The following is an 18,604-nucleotide window of genomic DNA, read 5'->3' as shown; positions in this document are numbered from 1 at the left end:
GATGAAGGCCCACAAAAGTTTGGAAGCATACAACTATTACCACAGCGGATGGATCAGCAAACTCGGAGTAAAACGTCTACAGAATGATTGTGTTTTGGTGTTCGCCAGGGTAAGTTTGTTTTGTTTGTTTATGGTGCATTATCCCAGTGGAAAATGCAGTGTGTAGTGCAGGGCTGGGCAGTAAAGCAGAACTCAACATGTTGAATGCCGAGCTCTGAATGTTGGCATTCATGTTTTGATAAAATGCCGAGATCCAAATATCCAAATGCTGACATTGTGTCTTTGTTAGCCTAATGCACGAGAGAGAGAGTGAGCGATTCTGTTGTCGAGAACTTGGGAGCTAATGTGCGCTGTTAGCACTTCGTGGATACTACTGAAACGTGAAGATTCTGACAAATTTGTTTTGTTTAGATCAACCACTCTCAGAGATCGCATGAAACACCGATGACGGTGTGTTAGCTCTGTGTTTTGGTAACCCAGCTTGACCGTCGGAGCCCAGTCCACTGACTCAGGAGCTAACAACGCGCTGGGGCAGCCTTCAAAACAAAGCCCAAACGTAGCCCGTATTACATTACTGTTGATTGGCATTTAACAACATAATACTTTACTGCACTACTACTAGACAGTTAGATTTCCCACATACCTTTGAAAAGTGGTCACCGCAGACACGAGCATTTGCAAATTCAGCTCCTCCAGTCTGTAAACGTAGGTTAACTATCCACTTTTTGCGGCGTTGTTCTGTGAGTTTTTTTTCCATTTCTCACCTCTATGGGCGATTACCTTCGGTCCTTGATAGTAACCCTTTCCCTTCTCTCGGTTAGACCGATTGCTACATCCAAAAACGGCACAAAACTGAGGCATTTTGGGCAAAAAGCGGCAGACAAAACACAGTGTTTTCAATGGGCTCCAGCTCAGGTTGCCCACCACCTGGGTTCACGCGCTTAGAAAAATACGGAAGTGACGTCAAGTGAAACCCACCTCCTAATGCTAGTGCAGATTTAAAAGCGTATAAAAGCCTTTTGTTGTATTCTGTGCATTGCCACTAGTTGGCATACTGGGGGCATATGGGCGGTACGGGAACCAGGGAGGAGAAGAAGAAGTGAATGCTGCTGCTGCCAGCCACGTACTGCCAGTCGGCTTACAAGGGCCGTTGACATTATGTTTAGGCCGGCCGGCCCGGCGGGATAAGTCCCAGAAGTCCAGACGGCCAATCCGCCCCTGGTGGTAATAGTTGTATGCTTCCAAACTTTTGTGGGCCTTCATCTGTTGCTTGGTGTAGTAAGACGTCTGGAGAACCAGGTAGCTCGTTATGTCCACAGCCTCTATTTTCGGCAAATTGTTCCGGTTTTGCGAAAATTCGGACATTTTCATTAAGTATGTGTCACGCCCAATGTATTTCTCAACTAACGCCAAACATCTTTCCCTATGTGCCGGCTCCAAACCACTACAATATTCACTCATCTCCATATTCTCCATGTTGTTGCTATGCTGTAGTCCAGCTTCCTGCCCACCAGCTGAAATTCGTGCGCTCCCGTGATGACGTAACTGAAAACCCCTGTTACAATAGATTTTTTTTTGGTATGAGGCCGGCAAGGGAAAAATTGTCCCGGTGGAAAAAAACTTCCCAATCCGCCCCTGCCCAGGGTTGTCAGAAAATTCCTCCTGAAAATTTGAGCGAGCGTGGAGCGATTTAACCTGAGCAGCAGGAAAATTAAGGTGAGCGCGGAGCGAGTTCTATTTCATCCTTACTGACCGCCAGAGGCGGTGCTTTCAAGCACTGGATGATACATCTTGCGCATGCGCAGGTCGAGTGTTAATACCAACAACGTCACTCGTGACCCCCTGCTGACCCCGGAGAGCCTATATACTTCCGGCAACATCAGCAGGTCAGTCCTTTTTCATCTTCTCGCTGCGCAAGGTAAGTACTGCGTCTGCATATGAGACGAATTCTAAAACCAATTCTACTTCATCGTTCGCTGCTGGTGGTCTCGCGACGTCCCGTCGAGGCTGCGAGCTGCTCGCCCTTCAGAGACCGCGGCGAACTGCCGAGAGGTATGTAACCTTTTTTTCCCTCGGCTGATGAAGTTTACTGACCAGCTGTTACAAGCGCCGGTCTAGGTAGCATGCTCGCTCCTTCCCCCGGTGCTGTGCGCTGCACGTGAGTAACAGTCTGTTTATAGTTGCATTGTCGGTGAAGCTACATTGCTAGCCCCCTCCCGGCATCTGCAACCTACTTATGTTAAGCGGCCAACTCGGTTGTGCCGGTTCTTTGATTTTGTTGCTGCTATTGTTCTGCCCCTCTCCTGGTGCACGGCGGCGTGTGCGCCCCCCGCTCCCAGAACAGGTGGCCTATAGTGGTTGTCAGGTGAAGGCACCGTGTGCGGCTCCCGCTCCCGGCATCCAGCTATAGCTAATAGAACTTGCACTAGCCCCTCTCCTGGTGTAAGGCGGCGTGTGCGCCCCCCGCTCCCAGCACAGGCGGCCTATAGTGGTTGTCGGCGAAGGCACCGTTTGCGGCTCCCGCTCCCGGCATCCACCTATAGACGGTGTATAAATACAGCAATAGCCCCTCTCCTGGTGTAAGGCGGCGTGTGCGCCCCCCGCTCCCAGAACAGGTGGCCTATAGTTGATTGTCGGTGAAGGCACCGTTTGCGGCTCCCGCTCCCAGCATTCAGCTATAAGTAAAGAATTTTCTTCTGGAAAAAAAAAAAAAAAAAAAAAAAAAAAAGGAAGAAGAAATATATATAAATAAGAATTAGTACTTACGTACTATCGGCAATATACTGTGTATATATATATATATTTATTTATTTATATATTGGAGCTAGAGGTGGTCCCGACATGGATCACAACCACTCCTGCTCGGCCTGTATGGCTCCTCTACAACTTGAGGATGGCCATGATCTGTGTCCTCCGTGCCTTGGCCTCGGACATCTGAGGCAGGGTCTCTCAGACGAGTCCTGCATGAATTGTGGCATCCTGCCTCATGCTGTCAGGGCTGCAAGGCTGGCCGAGGTAGAGCGCCTGTTGGGCCCTCCCTTGTCTCCCCAGTTGACCCCTGACCAGCGGCTGGCCCCGTCTCGGTCTAGCCGACCACGGCGTCGGCCTGCTGAGACTGCAGGCCCCACCTCCGGGAAGAGGGCCAAGGGGTCCGGGCTTACCTCTAGAGTGGATCAGCTGACAGCGGAGCTTGACAGCATGAAGTCCCTCCTCCTGGCTCTCCAGCCTGGGGCTGGAGCAACCCAGCCGGGTGCCCTTGTTCCTCCAACGGCCTCCTTCGGTCCGGAGGAGGATGCATTTTCCATAGCAGCTTCAGCTACTATGTTTCAGGACTACGCTTCGGACGTGCTCCTGGGAGACGAAGCCTCCCGTCCCTCTGCAGCGGGCTCCCTGTCTTCAGCCCGTAGCTCGGCGGGTGGCAGGGAGGAAGGCTCTGTGGGAGCCGCCATCCGTACGGCTCTAGCCAGGCTGCAGCTGGACGTGCCGCAGGCTCAGCCAGCTTCGGCCAGTGCCTTTTTCAGGCGCTCCTCAACCCCCGCTGAACTAACTGTACCTCCATCAGAGGAGTATCTGAGGGAATTACAGACGTTCTGGAGGGACCCTAGGGCCCCTGCCCGTCCGACAGCTGATGCTCGGACCCTGGCAGCCATGCAGGACGCATCCAAGTTCGGCCTGGACCGCATGCCAGCGGTTGAGCCCACTATAGCCGCCCTGATCGTGTCACCCGATGAGGCTCTGAGACGGGAGGCGAGGTGTCCTCGCCCCCAGTGCCGGGTTACGGATGACTTGCTGTCGAAGGCCTATGAGGCGGCAGCACGCATGGCTCGGATGGGTAATTCCATGTCCCACCTGCTGCTCGCCCTGTCATCATCCCTGCAGGAGACCGAACTGGACACTTCTGTCCACAGTGTTACTGACGCCTCTCTACAGGCCTTTGCACTGATGTCTAGGGAGTTGGGACGGGTAATGGCAACTCTCGTTCAGGCTCGCCGCCAGGTTTGGTTGGCGCAGTCCCCTCTCTCGGAGGCCTGCAGAAGAACCCTCCGCAGTGTTCCGGTGGAACCGGGGGAGCTGTTTGGCTCCGCGGCTCTGGAAGCCCTCGAGCGCACGGTCCAAGCTGGGAAGACCCGACAGCAGCTGTCTGAGCTTCACAGAAGCGCGCCGCCGCCTGGCGACCCTAGGGGCCGTCCAGCTGCCTCGCAGCGCGGCACCCACTCACGGGCCAGGGGCCTCCCTCGGCCCCAGTACTCACGCCCACAGCCTGCTCAGCGGCAGGCACAGTCCTTTCGGGCGCCTGACCGACTGCCCCCTGGGCAACCTCAGGTCTCACATACTGCCCGTCGTGCCCCTGGAGCCCCTAGAGGTCGGGGGGCCCGACGCTGAGGCCACGGGGCCGACCGTCGGCCTTTTTTCCCAGCAGCAGCTCAGCTACTGGGCTGCTTCCACCAGGGACCCGTGGGTTCTTTCCACCTTGACCCACGGGTACAAACTTCAGTTCCGACGTCGGCCCCCGACCCATGGCCGAGTCAGGATGACTGTCATCCGCGACCCGGCGAAAGCCCGAGCCCTCGCCCAGGGGCTGTTCGTCCTCCTGGGCAAGGGTGCCATCGAACCGGTAGACCCCCTGTTGCACCCCGGGGGGTTCTACTCGACTTACTTTCTGGTAGCAAAGAAAGATGGCGGATTTCGACCTATCCTCGACCTCAGGAACCTCAACAGGTTCCTGAAGGTCTTGAGGTTCCATATGTTGACCACTGCAGAGGTTCTGCGTACGGTCTCCAGAGGGGAGTGGTTTACCTCCATAGACCTGGAGGATGCCTACTTTCACGTTCCTGTGGCGCCACACCATCGGCAGTTTCTGCGATTCGCCTTTCAGGGGCGTCATTTCCAGTTCAGGGTGCTCCCGTTTGGTCTCTCCCTCTCCCCACGGGTGTTCACCAGGTGTGTGACGGCAGCCCTCTCGCACCTACAGTCGCGGGGCATGAAGATCTTGCCGTATCTGGACGGCTCGTCTGTGCGCCGTCCCAGTCTCAGGTGGCCCTCGACACGACGTGTCTTCTTTCCCATGTGGCCCGTTTGGGCCTCAGGGTGAATTTTACAAAGAGTGGCCTGGTCCCATCACAGAGCACAATTTTTCTTGGGGTGACCCTCGATGCGGTCACCATGATGGCCTGCCCGTCGCCACGGCGGGTGAACGACATCCTCCGCCACCTCCTCCCGTTTCGGGAAGGCAGGCGGTTCCACTACGTGGAGTTCTTACGCGTCCTGGGGAAACTGACAGCTGCGGCTGCTGTGGTCCCCTTAGGATTGCTGTCGCTGCGTCCCCTCCAGAGGTGGTTGCACAGCTTTCACCTGGACGCCAGGAGACACCGGCACAGGAGGCTTGCGGTGTCCCACCGTTGCCTTCTTGCTCTGGCCCCGTGGAGGAAGCGTTCGTTTCTCCTCCAGGGCATGCCCATGGGCTCCATTGCATCCCGTCGCGAGGCAGTCACGACGGACGCCTCCCTCTCGGGGTGGGGCGCCGTGTGGCAGAACCGGACGGCTCAGGGGCTGTGGCCGGCGCGGGACCGCTCACAGCACATCAACGCACTAGAGCTGCGGGCTGTACACAGAGCGTTGCAGGCTTTCCTCCCTTTCTTGAGGGGCCGACATGTACTCGTGCGGTCGGACAGTGTTTCGGCCGTCTCCCACATAAACCACCAAGGTGGCACCAGGTCTGCACTGCTACTGCAGGCATCCCGGGACCTCCTGCTGTGGGCAGCACCACGCTTAGCCAGCCTAAAGGCAATGTATTTGCCCGGGGAGCGCAACCAGACGGCGGACTTGCTCTCCCGTGGCAAGCCTCCGCCGGGGGATTGGCAGCTCCATCCGGAGGTGGTGCTCAATATCTGGGCCACCTTCGGCAGAGCAAACGTGGACCTCTTTGCCTCAGAAGAGTCGACCCATTGCCCCCTCTGGTTCTCCCTGACAGAGGAGAGCAGTCCCCTGGGACAGGATGCTCTGGCCCACGACTGGCCAGAGGTTCTCCTCTATGCTTTCCCGCTGATCCCTCTGATAGTCCCTACGCTACAGAGGGTCCTCCAGCAGGGCCACAGGCTGCTGTTGGTAGCCCCCCTTTGGCCAGGGAGGACGTGGTTTCCACTGCTGCACAGGCTCTGCAGGGGTTCCCCATGGCGCCTCCCCGACAGGAGGGATCTCCTGTCTCAGTGGCAGGGTCGGATCTGGCATCCCGACCCGTCCCGCCTGCAGCTGTGGGTCTGGCCACTGCAGGGCCCGACCCGATGCTCACTGAGTGCTCTGGCGAGGTTTGCCATACCATCCTAAACGCGAGGGCGCCTTCTACCCGGGCGCTTTATGAACAGAGGTGGCGGCTGTTCACTACATGGTGCTTGGACAGGGGTGAGGACCCTGTGCACTGTCCTGTCCCTAGGATTCTGGAGTTCCTCCAGTCACTCCTGGATGACGGCCGGTCCCCCGCTACCCTGAGGGTGTATGTGGCGGCCATTTCCTCTCGGCATGCTCGAGTGGATAACGGCACGGTGGGAAGCCACAGGTTGGTGTCCCTTTTCCTGAAAGGTGCGCGGCGGCTGCGCCCCCCACGAGTGCGGCGCACCCCGCCATGGGATCTGCACCTGGTGCTCGGCGCCCTGTGCGCGCCTCCCTTTGAACCCCTTGCTCAGGCAGGGCTGAGGTGGGTCTCCGCTAAGACCGCCTTTCTACTCGCTATCGCGTCAGCGAAGCGCGTCGGGGAGCTGCATGCTCTGTCGGTGAGCGACTCCTGCATGAGGTGGAACTCGGATGGCTCAGGGGTTTCCCTATGGCCGAACCCCGCTTTTCTCCCGAAGGTGCTGTCTTCATCTAACAGACCTATCCACCTGGCACAGTTTGTTCCCCCGGAGGGGGAGGACAGGTTACGCCTACTATGCCCTGTGCGGGCTCTGAGAGCCTACGTGGCCGCGACTGCCGGTATCAGGCAGTCGGACCAGCTCTTCCTCTGCTACGGTGGCCCTCGGAGAGGCTGTGCGCTCTCTAAACAGCGACTGTCTCACTGGGTGGTGGACGCCATCACCCAGGCATATGAGGGAAGTGGGCGCCCCCATCCAGCTGGGGTGAGCTGCCACTCCACCAGAGCTGTCTCGACCTCATGGGCAGCCCTACGGGGCGTTCCCCTGGAAGACATCTGTGAGGCAGCGTCATGGGCGTCACCGAGTACCTTCTCCAGGTTCTATCGGGTGAATGTTGCCACTCCCAACCCGTTGGCTGTGGTCCTGCTGCCCGACTCTGCTGCTTCCTCTCAATAAAGTGAGTAAGTGCGGATTCCTCGTGACTCTTCTGGTATTAGTCATCCAGTGCTTGAAAGCACCGCCTCTGGCGGTCAGTAAGGATGAAATAGAACGAAAGTTACGTATGTAACTACGGTTCTATGAATCCTGGATGACCGCCAGAGCGTTCTGTCACTCAGAATCCTCGTATACTCGCGAGAAGATTCTGTAAGGACTGACCTGCTGATGTTGCCGGAAGTATATAGGCTCTCCGGGGTCAGCAGGGGGTCACGAGTGACGTTGTTGGTATTAACACTCGACCTGCGCATGCGCAAGATGTATCATCCAGTGCTTGAAAGCACCGCCTCTGGCGGTCATCCAGGATTCATAGAACCGTAGTTACATACGTAACTTTCGTTTTGAGCGGAGCGTCCTGGTGCAACTTTGAGCGGGGAGCGAATGAGCGAACATCCTCCTGAGCGGGGAGCGGGAATTGCGCTGCGCTCCGCTCCGTTCACATGCTCTGGAAGGAGCTGAGGGATCCACAGCGGAGAGGACCGGAGTTTCATCTGGTAGGGCTGCATAGTGGTTGGGCAGGCCAATGCTGGGGAGGAGAGTGCGTCTGCTGATCAGGTGTGGAGCAGGAAGAAAGGCGAGGGCAGGTGGAGGGATCCCACAACACTGTATCCTGGAGTGCAAGAGGAAATCCGTTTGGATTGCCCAGAAGCCATGTCCATGAAGCTGTTTAAGTGAGAGTCCTTCCTCTTCAGTTCCTCAGAAAGCCTTCTGGTGTGTCGTCCTTAAGGTCAGCAATCTTCTTGTTTGCTTTCTTCAGCAGATCATGGTCCTCACTGGGCACAAGCGGTGGCATGTTAGCTTCTTTGGCTAACAACTGATCAATAGTCCAGTTTGTCGCCAGCAACTAAAATCTTTGAAAAGGCTCAATCCTTAAGACGTAAAGACGTAAACATGTTCAAATGTTTATCCGAGCTGTTCTGCAAGACAATCGAGACGGCACGAGTCCCTCCTTCTTTATACAGAGAATTAAATGGGTTTAAAGTTGTCTAAGAGTGAAACTTCCTTTGGTCTCATTTCCATTATTAACAAATCACTTAAAGGCTCCTAAACAGCCAGCCAGAGGATAATGAGACAATGATTTCCTCCCTAATTTGTTCATTATCATCAGCTCCAAACTGTCTCTAAACATGGGTTTCTGATGTACAACAAACTATAAGGGTTCCCATACAACAGAAATTAAAAATGCTTTTATTAAACCAAACACAGCTTGAAAAACAGGCCGATAACATCCCTTCTCCTTACCAGTCATAGTCTGTTTAACCTCAGGGCTTTGAGAGCTACAGTGTGTTTGAAACTGGTCCAGAAACTACAACTGCCTCCAAGAGGATTTTATGATCAGCCTAAAAAGGGCTCTAGAAGCCAATTTGTAAAAATCCTAAAAATCTCTATAAGCACATGAAATGACAGTAAACTATTGAGAAGTAACAAATATCAAAGTCATGAATAAGGATTTACAGAAATAAAATTAAATAAACTAAACAATATGTGCTTTAAGGAGGTCATTTTATACATTTAGACTAATTTATTTTGAGTGTTAGCCTAATAAGTCCAAAGTTCACATCACAGGGATCATGTGGCATCAAGTGCCTTGTTTTGTTTGGCAATAACAAAGATTTGTTCAGAGAAAGTTTGCAAAAGGAGTTCAGGGATTGTGAACAAATCAGTATTTTGTGCAATGAAACATAAATGACATAAGAATATGTACAAGTAAAAGTAACATTAACACTTAAGTTCATAGCTTGTAGGGAACTTCTTGTCATATTCTCTTTGTCAAGAATTTAAGAGTTTGAGAGATGAGAGAGGATGCTGCATCAGATCTTATAATTCTGCACTCATGGAGAAATGTATAGAAATAATGGATATCAGTGTTATCTGCGTTACCTGTCTGGACAGCAGTGTCTCTGTAAGAGGAGGTGGAACTGTTGGGATCCTCCAAACCTTCCACCTGTCTGATAACAACTGAACACACACATGAAAACACTAAAAGTTAGAAAAATCTGGTTTAAAACTTGGTAAAACCTGTGAAAATAAATGCTCTCTGACTTGTTGCTCTGGTCAGACAAACTGTAAACAGAAACTGAGAGTTTAACTCACTGAGCAGATAGTTTGGATATTTATGCTCTATCAGCATCAAACAGAAGAAAGGTGTTCGTGTAAGAGAGCCTGTATTCACTCGCTAAGCCACAAATCCCCCTCAAAGGAACAAACATCTGTTTTTATTGTTCTTAAACGTTATTTAAAAGGCTCCTCATGAGAAATAGGAAAATATTGAGCAGTTAAAAACTTGAAAAGTGCATTTTTAAACAGCCCAGCTTTGCAGATTTCATTGTAGTTAAACTGATGATAAATTCATTTGACATATCACACTCATATTTGCCTCTGTTGGCGATTCCAGCCCAGTTTTACTGATGGAAACTCTGTATTCTACTACCTTAAACGACAGTTTTATGTAAATGTAAATGTAAATGAATTTTATTTATACAGCCCTTTACAGACAATCCTTACGATGTACCAAAGTGCTTTACAACAGGTAATAAATAAAGAGAAGAATAAGTAAAAACAATAAAAGAACAGTGAAAGCAATAAAATACAACAAAATCAAATGAGATTAAATAAATAAATTTATGGTACCATCACTTCTTGATTACATTTATTTGACTTAAAGTTTTATTTCACAACATTTATTGTATCAACAGTTGTTTGCTCTCTTCAGTAAAAAGATCTTATTATAAGTATACTTATAATGTATTATACAACAAATGGCTTCATGGAAATTCCTGTTTGAGACTGAATATGATAAACATCTTTAATTTCCTGAAATAAAAGGAGGATCTATTTATCTGTTGATCCTGACAAGGCCGACCTCTAACTTTATAAAAAGAAGATTAAACTAGCTTTTGCTCAACTTTTCCTTCTACTAAAACAGGACTAATTACTGCTTCATAATAATTCTATACGATTCTATATCAGCCATAGAGGACATGATAAGAACCTTGGTTATTTTCACAGCATTTTGTTAATAAAACGTCTGTAATTTTACTTAACTATGATTATGAATGCATGACTTTTACTAATATGGAGAGAAGGATCTTACTTAATAGTACTTCTTCTCCACTTCAACATGAATTTAATCAAATTTAAAGAATAAAACTAAAAGATGTTGCTTTAACCAGCTGAGTGAGCATCTCAAACAGCCTTTGGGGTTATTACTTTATGCACAGTTGTTTGGGTCTGTGTTGCAGTAATATTTCAGCAGCATCACAGAACTCTACTCACTGCTGGACTTGCGGGTTTCCTGCTGGCTGCTCTCAGTCTGGCCTTTCTCGGGCGGCTCTGTGTGATGGTTTGACTGCCCCTGAGGACACAATCAAACTACTATGAACCTGCAGCTCCAGCACAGTTAGTATTTTCCACCAATCAGAAAATGTTTCAGTGATAAGGTGGAGAAAAATTATTGTCTGTGTTTCTCTGTGTATGTCTTTTGCCCCCTGACCTGCTTCTTCTTCAACATTTCCAGCTCAAACTGGCTCTGCAGCACCCCCCTCTCCAGCGCCACCCTTCTCTCTTCCTTCTCCTCCTCTTGTCTCCTCTTCGCCTCTTCTTGCTCCCTTAGCTTCTTGCGCTCCTCCATCTGGGCCTCGATCGCTCTCTGTCAATGTTTACAGAAGCTAAGTGCCAAAAAAGGAAAAAAAACTCCTTGCATTTCTCACCCACCTGCACCTCCTCTTACCTGCTGCTCCAGCTGTTTGAGCCTCCTCCTCTCTCTCTCCTCTATCTGGGCAGGGTCCAACAGGGAGGTCATGGTCCTCAGATAACTGGATGAAGCACAGAAAAACAAAAAAACACTAAATGTATATTTCAGAAATCTGGAGTTAGTCTGGTTGTAGAGCTCTGATTTGATGGCTTGATTTGCTCAGCTATACTACATCAGCCTCGTTTCCCTCTTTTTACCAGTCTGTTGTCTGGGTTGAGACTTAGTAAGTGCTCAACCCCGCCCTTTTGGTGGGGTCAGCAGCTACTCCAGCATGCAATTTAGCTAAAGGGTGAGGAGAGGAGCGGTGTTGTGTTGAAAACACGCCTTCTCCACACAGCTGCAGGTTGTCTGAGTTACAGAACGTAACTCGTTCGACTAGAAAGGTTCAGCTAACAAAGTAATGTGGTAACAATCATGTTCATCCTTCAGAAAGTAACAGCAATAACGCCTTAGAAGTTCATTAGCTAAGCTGTTAAAGGAAAAAATGATTCGCTGAATAAACCATTAGGAATTATTTCTCAGATACTTCCATTTCCCTGCTCTGGAGTTCAGGCTCAGAGAGTTGGAACTGATCCCTCTTTGTGGCTCAGTTTCTTCAGTCCAGCGTTGAACTGGACCAAGAAAACAGTCCGATGAAAAGTGGTTGCTGCAAATACACAGTCTGTAGATAATTCTGCTGGAACATTACCCTCAAATAGTTTATCCACTGGGCTCTTATGACAGAACACTTCCACCAGAAGCTGCCTTCATCCGTCTAGCAGCGTGGATGTGAGTATATATGACCATAATATGTCACCTTTGATAAAACATCTAAATGAAAGACAAAGACTTCACATTTCTTTGTCAGAACTTACAGTTTTACAGATATGTATTGGTCTTCCTGACATTGTGATCTTGAAGCTCCTAAAACCTCATTTTTTTTACCAGTTACTCCTTCTCTAACCTGGTTCTGGTGGGATATCCACTGGTTGAATCCACACTGGCTCCAACGACACTCTCCGCTCCACAGCTGCTTGTAGCCTCCCAGACCAGAGACAAGTTGGACGAGGGCTCCCACTCTCCTCGCTCGGAGCTGCAGAGCTGAAGTGGGGGTGGGGCTGAAGGAGCTGCAGCCTGGATGAGAGGCCTCCTCTGCAGCGAGTCAAAGTGTGTGGCCAAGCGCTCGTGGTCCTCCGTCTGACGGGACAAAAACAGGTCATACGTGGAAACAGATCTCCACCACCTGCCTCTGGTTGCTGCTGTGCCTCTTTTTCACCTGGCTCTGCAGCAGTTTCTCCTGTTTCCTGCGTTCAGTCGTCTCCTCTCTCTGACGGTCCAGCTCCTCCAGCCAGCGTCTCCTCTGCTCGTCTTTCCTCTCAACACTCAACATCTCCTCCATCGGAGTGATTTCCTACAGAAAAAAACATGGTTTATCAGCATATGTTGATATTTATATATTTCTAAAATTTGCTAAATTATTGCAGTTTTGTCATTCTTTGGTTCATCCTGTGGTACATTTTTATTTTAAGGGTCATCAAATCTGAATGACATCTGAAAACTCCTATCAGTGAAATACTGACACTGTTGCTGTTCAGCCTGTTCAAAAATCCTTTCCTAAAACTCTTAAATTTGATGCATCGTTTATGTAAAGCACAACAAATGCTACATCCATCGTAAAAGTATGATCTCTTTCATGAATGTGCCGCAGTCACTTTCAGTAACATATTCAGTCAGGTCCTGATACAGGAAGCTCCAGATTACGACATTAAACATCAAAACAACTTTACTGTCTAAGCTTTGCCCCACAAATAAATGAAATGACGGCTGAGGAGGATCGAGTGGCAATAAATCTGCTTCAGTACTGATTCTTCATAAGAATATGTACAAGTAAAAGTAACATTAACACTTAAGTTCATAGCTTGTAGGGAACTTCTTGTCATATTCTCTTTGTTAAGCTTATTACAAAGAGATTTTTTTATTTTTTATTTTCCACCACAGTGGACCTCCTGAGATAAAGCAAACACACCTGGTCAGTTTGTGGAAATGCATCACAAAATCACCTCATACAGTAGAGTATTTATAGTATTTATAGTAAGTATTTTTTCAATGTGATCATTAAATCTGCAGATGAACCTCAATTAATGCAACATGTGCTGTGTGAGAACATTCTTAATTACAACCTTTTTACTCCAACATTTAATTATGATTTAAACATCCTTCTCTGTCTAGCTCTAACAGGATTCGGGGGATGGGCTGTAACATACCCTGTGATATTTTCCTACCCATCTCTACACGATCATCAGCATTACATGTATTATCATGAATATCACATAAAAATCAGCTTTCACACTGATGGGTAACAGGTGGGGATCAATTACTTTCTACATATATATTTATAATCTTTTGCACCATCTACCTGAGGGTACCTGGTCAAATAAAGATCTGCATCATTTTATCTGCAGCAGCTCTGGATGAAGAACCAAACTAAAAAGGAGGAAGAACCCTGCGACAAAAACTTTGGTTCAGGTGAGATTTACCCCGAGTCTGAGGCTGGATCTGATGGCTGCAGGCTGCTCTCTGTGGCTGACTGAGCTCTGAACTGATAACACGCTCTCTGCATACTCCTCATCCTGAAACACACAGAATAATAAACATTTAGTGAGTGGAAATATGTCTTTCAACACTGAATCTAGTCTGATCTTCTTGAGTAAACACGAGCTGGGTGAACGAGCTGGGTTATTTGCTTCAGTCTCACAAGTATTAATGTTAAATATCCAACACGATCTCTAGAAACGCTGTACAGCCGTCTCTCCCACATTAAAAGACAATAACTTACTGCTTCTCTCTGCCTTTTTAAATGTCAGATGACAGCATTAAATATCTCCAACATTCCCTGTTAAAAACAATTAAAAATCTGCAACTTCTAACTGTTAATTACAGAGTGATGAAACCAACAAAAACTCCATAAATGAGGGTGAAAATGCTTCGTACCTGTAGTCTACCTGGAGCCGAACGCTGCTGCTGCTTCAGTGCTACCTGCTCATCTAAAACCACACAAACAAGAAAAAAAAGAAAAAAAACTGGTATCAAGGCATTTACTACCTTAGCGTTTTCATGAAACCAGTTTGCTTTGTGACATGGTGAAAAACTGGATTAACAAACAAAAATAAATCACATACACAAGTTAAAATACATGCTTAGATTACCAATTTGGTGTTGCTAAAAGCACCAAAATGTCTATTAAAGTCTCATGATGTCCTGTTCGTGGCAGCTTCGCTGTGATAGCATTAACAAGGTTTGTTTGACAGCACCAACTGTAGACGGGTGATGTCCAAAGAGCTCAACGCAAATGTGAGAAAGAGGGTCATAAGATTGACCCAAAACAGGAAATATGTCTTGGAGCCATGTCATAAAAAGTGCATTTCAGTATTTAGATAAAAAAAAAAATAGAGCCATTTGGATCAAGTTGAAGAAGAAGACCCAAACCGTGAAGAGGAAGCTGGTTCTGGAACACCAGCTTTTCATCGGTTTAGGGATAAAGCTCCTGCTCAAGTGCTCTGTTTAACTAAAGCTTGCAGCTGTCTGCATGAAGTGATAAAACGCCTCCTGGGGAAAGGTTTCATAGTGGAATGAGACAAAGATCGAGTGTTTGGCCACATTTAGAGAAGTAAAGGAGAGCTATTCAGTCTGGAGCTTCATGCTCTGGAGTCATTTGCTGCCAGTGGACCTGGCACAGAGTGGAAGGAATAATGAGGATGATGGTTAACTTAACCTGAAACTAACAGCTGGACAGCTCCAACAGGACAATGCTTATTGAATTTATAAAGGAAATCAATCCAAATAATCAAATGTGTTTGCAAAAATGTGACCTTTTTATTGATTTCCGAAATTTCAAAAGGAATTTGAGCACAAAGTTAAATTGTTCTGTCCAATATTGCCAAGATATTTATGTCCATGATGAGAGGATATAAGCTTCCAATCATAACTATAATTCACTCTTGATTAAAGAAAGAAGTAGATTACAGCTTCAAGTATGAACAGCTGCCTATCTGCCCTCATGTGCTCCAAATAGACCCAAAAATTATTAAAAAGAATCCATTTCAGCCATCTTGACCAGTGCTTAATTTATATATGCAAATTTAAATTGTATATGTAGTGAATTGTGGCTATAAAGGGTTGAACAAGGTAAGCTGTTGCATTCAGAACACGGCTGACTGGTATTAAATGTCTTAATTGTGCCAAGAAAACATTCAGAACAGATTACATCAGAAGCTGCAGTCTGGACTGTGCCAAGACCAGTTGGCACCATTGGGTTCATGCTGTTGATGTGAGTCTGCCATCTGCAGCTTTAGCAGAGCAGCAGATTCACTAGAACGGGTTACATTTTCCAGTCTTCTATCCAGTGTTGCTGAGCCTGTTTGCAGCCTCAGATTTTTCAGTCTGGCAAACAAAAACTGGATCCAACGCAGTTTCCTGCGGTTGTATCTTATGTTGAGAGTCTGCTTTTCTGTCCTCTCTCTGGACGTCTCCCATCAGCAGTGCTTCTATCTGCAGTTTGCATTGAGGTGAGATCAGCTGTTTCCAGAGCTGAACAGGTGCTCATGTTCACTGTGTATAGATTCTGAATGAGGCTCATCTTTAGATTACAGTTTCAGTTTGAATTTTTGGTAAAGACAAGTTAACTGGTTCTGGTTTATAAAATTTACTAAATTAAAAACTGCTTCTGTTACTTCTGCCAGCAGAAGTCTAAAAGATCATAATGTTACTAACAAAACAGAGCAACGTTATCATTACTGACCCCTCTGTCAGATGTGACTTGGGCTCCATCAGTTTGATATTTAGCTGCTAAAATATTCTGTTCTAAATGCATCTACTGTTTGGTGCCGAGCCGGTAGCGTAAAACAGGTTAATCTGAGCTTTTTTTGCTAAAAACATTAAATATATAAGCTTTAATACAAAATAAAAGCTAATCAAGTACCAAGTTCTCTCCGCCACTGAGCCTTCCTGGCGTCGATGGCCGCTCTGCTGTCTGACTGTCGGTCCTCCAGCCAGCTGAACAGACCTCTAGACAAGCTGAAAACAGCAGAAACATCCAGCTTTTAACCACCTTTTTAGAATACAGATGTAAGATCTGCTCTAACACTGCTGACACGTCTAAACTCTGCCTGTCAGAGCATTACCAGAATAATTCATCACTGAATTTTTTTTGGTGGCTTTTGTCTCCATACAACTATTTCAGAGGACAACAATTAGTTGCAGTATAAGAAGGAACTTTAATTGACACACGACGGAATTTCTTCGTCTTCTTTATGGGAATACATTGGGAGGAAATCCGTCATGCCAGCAGGATGAACAACAATCTACTCACCTGTTGTCTTTTTCTTGAGAGTTTCTAGTTGTATCAGTTCCTCCTCCTCTTTCCTGTACTCCTTCTTCACCCTTTATTTCTCCTCCTTCTCCTTCATTCACTGCAGAGGCAGATTTTGGATCAATATGGCCTCCTAATGGACAAAATGAATGAGGGGGTTTGTCATTTTCAGCTGCCTGCATTAAAATTTAAAAATAATAATTAATGAAAATAAAAAACAAAGTCACATGTTTTTTTTTATGCTTACATAACATAAATGTCTTAAAGGCCTACAGAAAGCTGACACTACACCCAATACATAATGATAATACATACACAGAGGAACAATAATGATCATTGGACTCTACACCAAAACATTTCATAAACGCATGAAATTTGCGATTTTGAATTTGCCGCTTGGAAATCCTTCCTGGAATTCCAAACTGGGGGCGGGGCTTCCGTGTGACGTCACAGGTGCCATGGGTTTTCCTGGCTGCCGCTATTAGTATGCTTGTTGAGTGGTGAAGACAATAAAACGTTGGGTTCAGTGCAGTTTTTATTGCGAGTAGATGTACGAAGTGCTGTGGGTGCGTGTGTTGCCCTCAGCACCAGCAGCTCACAACACCGGGGACAGAGGAAGCAGAGAGACCCGCGGTCTTGTGTCTGTGTCTCCCTGTCCGCCTGCCTCCTCTCTGGTGAAATCAGCCGGAGCCATCCCGCCGTGTTCAGCTCCCTGCGGTGCGGACGCTCAGGGGGAATCCACCTGGCGGAGAGCGGACACACCGCGGGATGGTTGCCCTGAAATCAGCCGTGTGTCCACGTCGGGGCTCTTGATGATCGCTCTGCCGAGATTTCCACTCTCCACCTGGCGGAGAGTGTGTCCGCTCTCCGCCAGGTGGATTCCTGTCCGCACCGCAGGGAGCTGAACACGGCGGGATGGCTCCGGCTGATTTCACCAGAGAGGAGGCAGGCGCACAGGGAGACACAGACACAAGACCGCGGGTCTCTCTGCTTCCTCTGTCCCCGGTGGTGTGAGCTGCTGCTGCTGAGGGCAACACACGCACTTCGTACATCTACTCGCAATAAAAATTGCACTGAACCCAACGTTTTATATTTCCAAGCGACGTCCCGCGGCACACATCGAAATTTGCCGTGAAGAAGCTGTCCAGGTCTGGCAAACTGCTGGCTTCGCTACTAGAACTACTGGGGGTTGTTCCACCAGCTGGCACTCGTGACGTCACGCACCTGTCGTTTCAGTTTGCCAAATTCGAGTCAAATGTGGTGATAGTTTATTGGGCCTAATCAGGACTATCCAGGGGCCTAAAATTATTTTAAAATCATAAAAAAATTCCATGGTATATAAGGAATCGATCTGCTATTTCAGTTTTGTGCAAAAAAAAAAAAAAATCACCTTTCTGTAGGCCTGTAAGTGGAGGTTTGTAATGTGATCCATTCTTGTTGGTTGTACATAAATTAAGAAATTAAACAACAAACAAACATAGAACTAATTTCTATTAAATGGTTCTGTTTTATCAAATTAATTTGTTTGTGTTGGGAGAGATTATTAAGCATATTCACTAGGTCTCAGTTTAACTAGGTGGGTTGAACTAATTTGACATGATAGTTGAATTACCTTGTATGGGTTTTGTTGATTGAAGTAGATCAAAACAGACAAAACTACTCACTAAGTTATGTTTCAGTGCAGATTATGTTGACTCAACTCATATGTATGAAGGTCTCATCTGATTCATCATACTATCTCTACCTTGTGCCTCCAGGCCACTGCTGGGGTTCTGGACAGTGTTGAGGATCTGCTGCAGCTGCTCACTGGTTAGACACACCACGCTGTCCAGCTGGGTCTTTAGTCCCACCTTTCCACCACCTCGATCACCTCGAGGCTCTCCTGCCTTCTCATCGCCCCTCGGGGGTCCATCAGTGTTGTTGAGTTTGTGCTTGTTTGACTTCACCTTGAATGCACATACACAGTTAGACAAAGTTTGATGAGCCTGGTTGCATCTGTAAATGTTTAAAACCATAAATATGACATTTATGCTCCATTTAAAGATTGGACAGCTGTATAGGGGTGACGCTGGGATTGAACCTTTAAAGGCCAACTTCCATCGTCATTTCATTAATACTGCTGTGTTCACCATTGTTATTGAATGCATTAGGCGTCGGTTCTGT

General features: G+C 47.6%; 1 protein-coding gene across 4 annotated transcripts in view; it reads right to left on the bottom strand.

The window, feature by feature from the left end:
- Window positions 1-18,604, bottom strand: part of ccdc66 (coiled-coil domain containing 66) — a 42,489-nt gene that overhangs the window by 12,106 nt on the left and 11,779 nt on the right. For 3 of the 4 annotated variants that reach the window (XM_075461828.1, XM_075461831.1, XM_075461829.1), the window contains exons 5-15: window positions 18,186-18,387; window positions 16,442-16,574; window positions 16,052-16,146; window positions 14,065-14,117; window positions 13,611-13,703; window positions 12,350-12,484; window positions 12,038-12,270; window positions 11,071-11,155; window positions 10,834-10,989; window positions 10,617-10,695; window positions 9,222-9,299 (exon numbers count right to left, since the gene is read on the bottom strand). In XM_075461828.1, the coding sequence (XP_075317943.1) occupies window positions 9,222-9,299; window positions 10,617-10,695; window positions 10,834-10,989; window positions 11,071-11,155; window positions 12,038-12,270; window positions 12,350-12,484; window positions 13,611-13,703; window positions 14,065-14,117; window positions 16,052-16,146; window positions 16,442-16,574; window positions 18,186-18,387 (1,342 nt within the window). The remainder of the gene's footprint in view (window positions 1-9,221; window positions 9,300-10,616; window positions 10,696-10,833; window positions 10,990-11,070; window positions 11,156-12,037; window positions 12,271-12,349; window positions 12,485-13,610; window positions 13,704-14,064; window positions 14,118-16,051; window positions 16,147-16,441; window positions 16,575-18,185; window positions 18,388-18,604) is intronic. The other variant, XM_075461830.1, reaches the window with a different exon arrangement.

Source organism: Odontesthes bonariensis, chromosome 3 (genome assembly GCF_027942865.1).
Source record: "Odontesthes bonariensis isolate fOdoBon6 chromosome 3, fOdoBon6.hap1, whole genome shotgun sequence".
NCBI classification, from domain to species: Eukaryota; Metazoa; Chordata; class Actinopteri; order Atheriniformes; family Atherinopsidae; genus Odontesthes; species Odontesthes bonariensis.
This window is presented reverse-complemented; position numbering and strand designations above follow the sequence as displayed.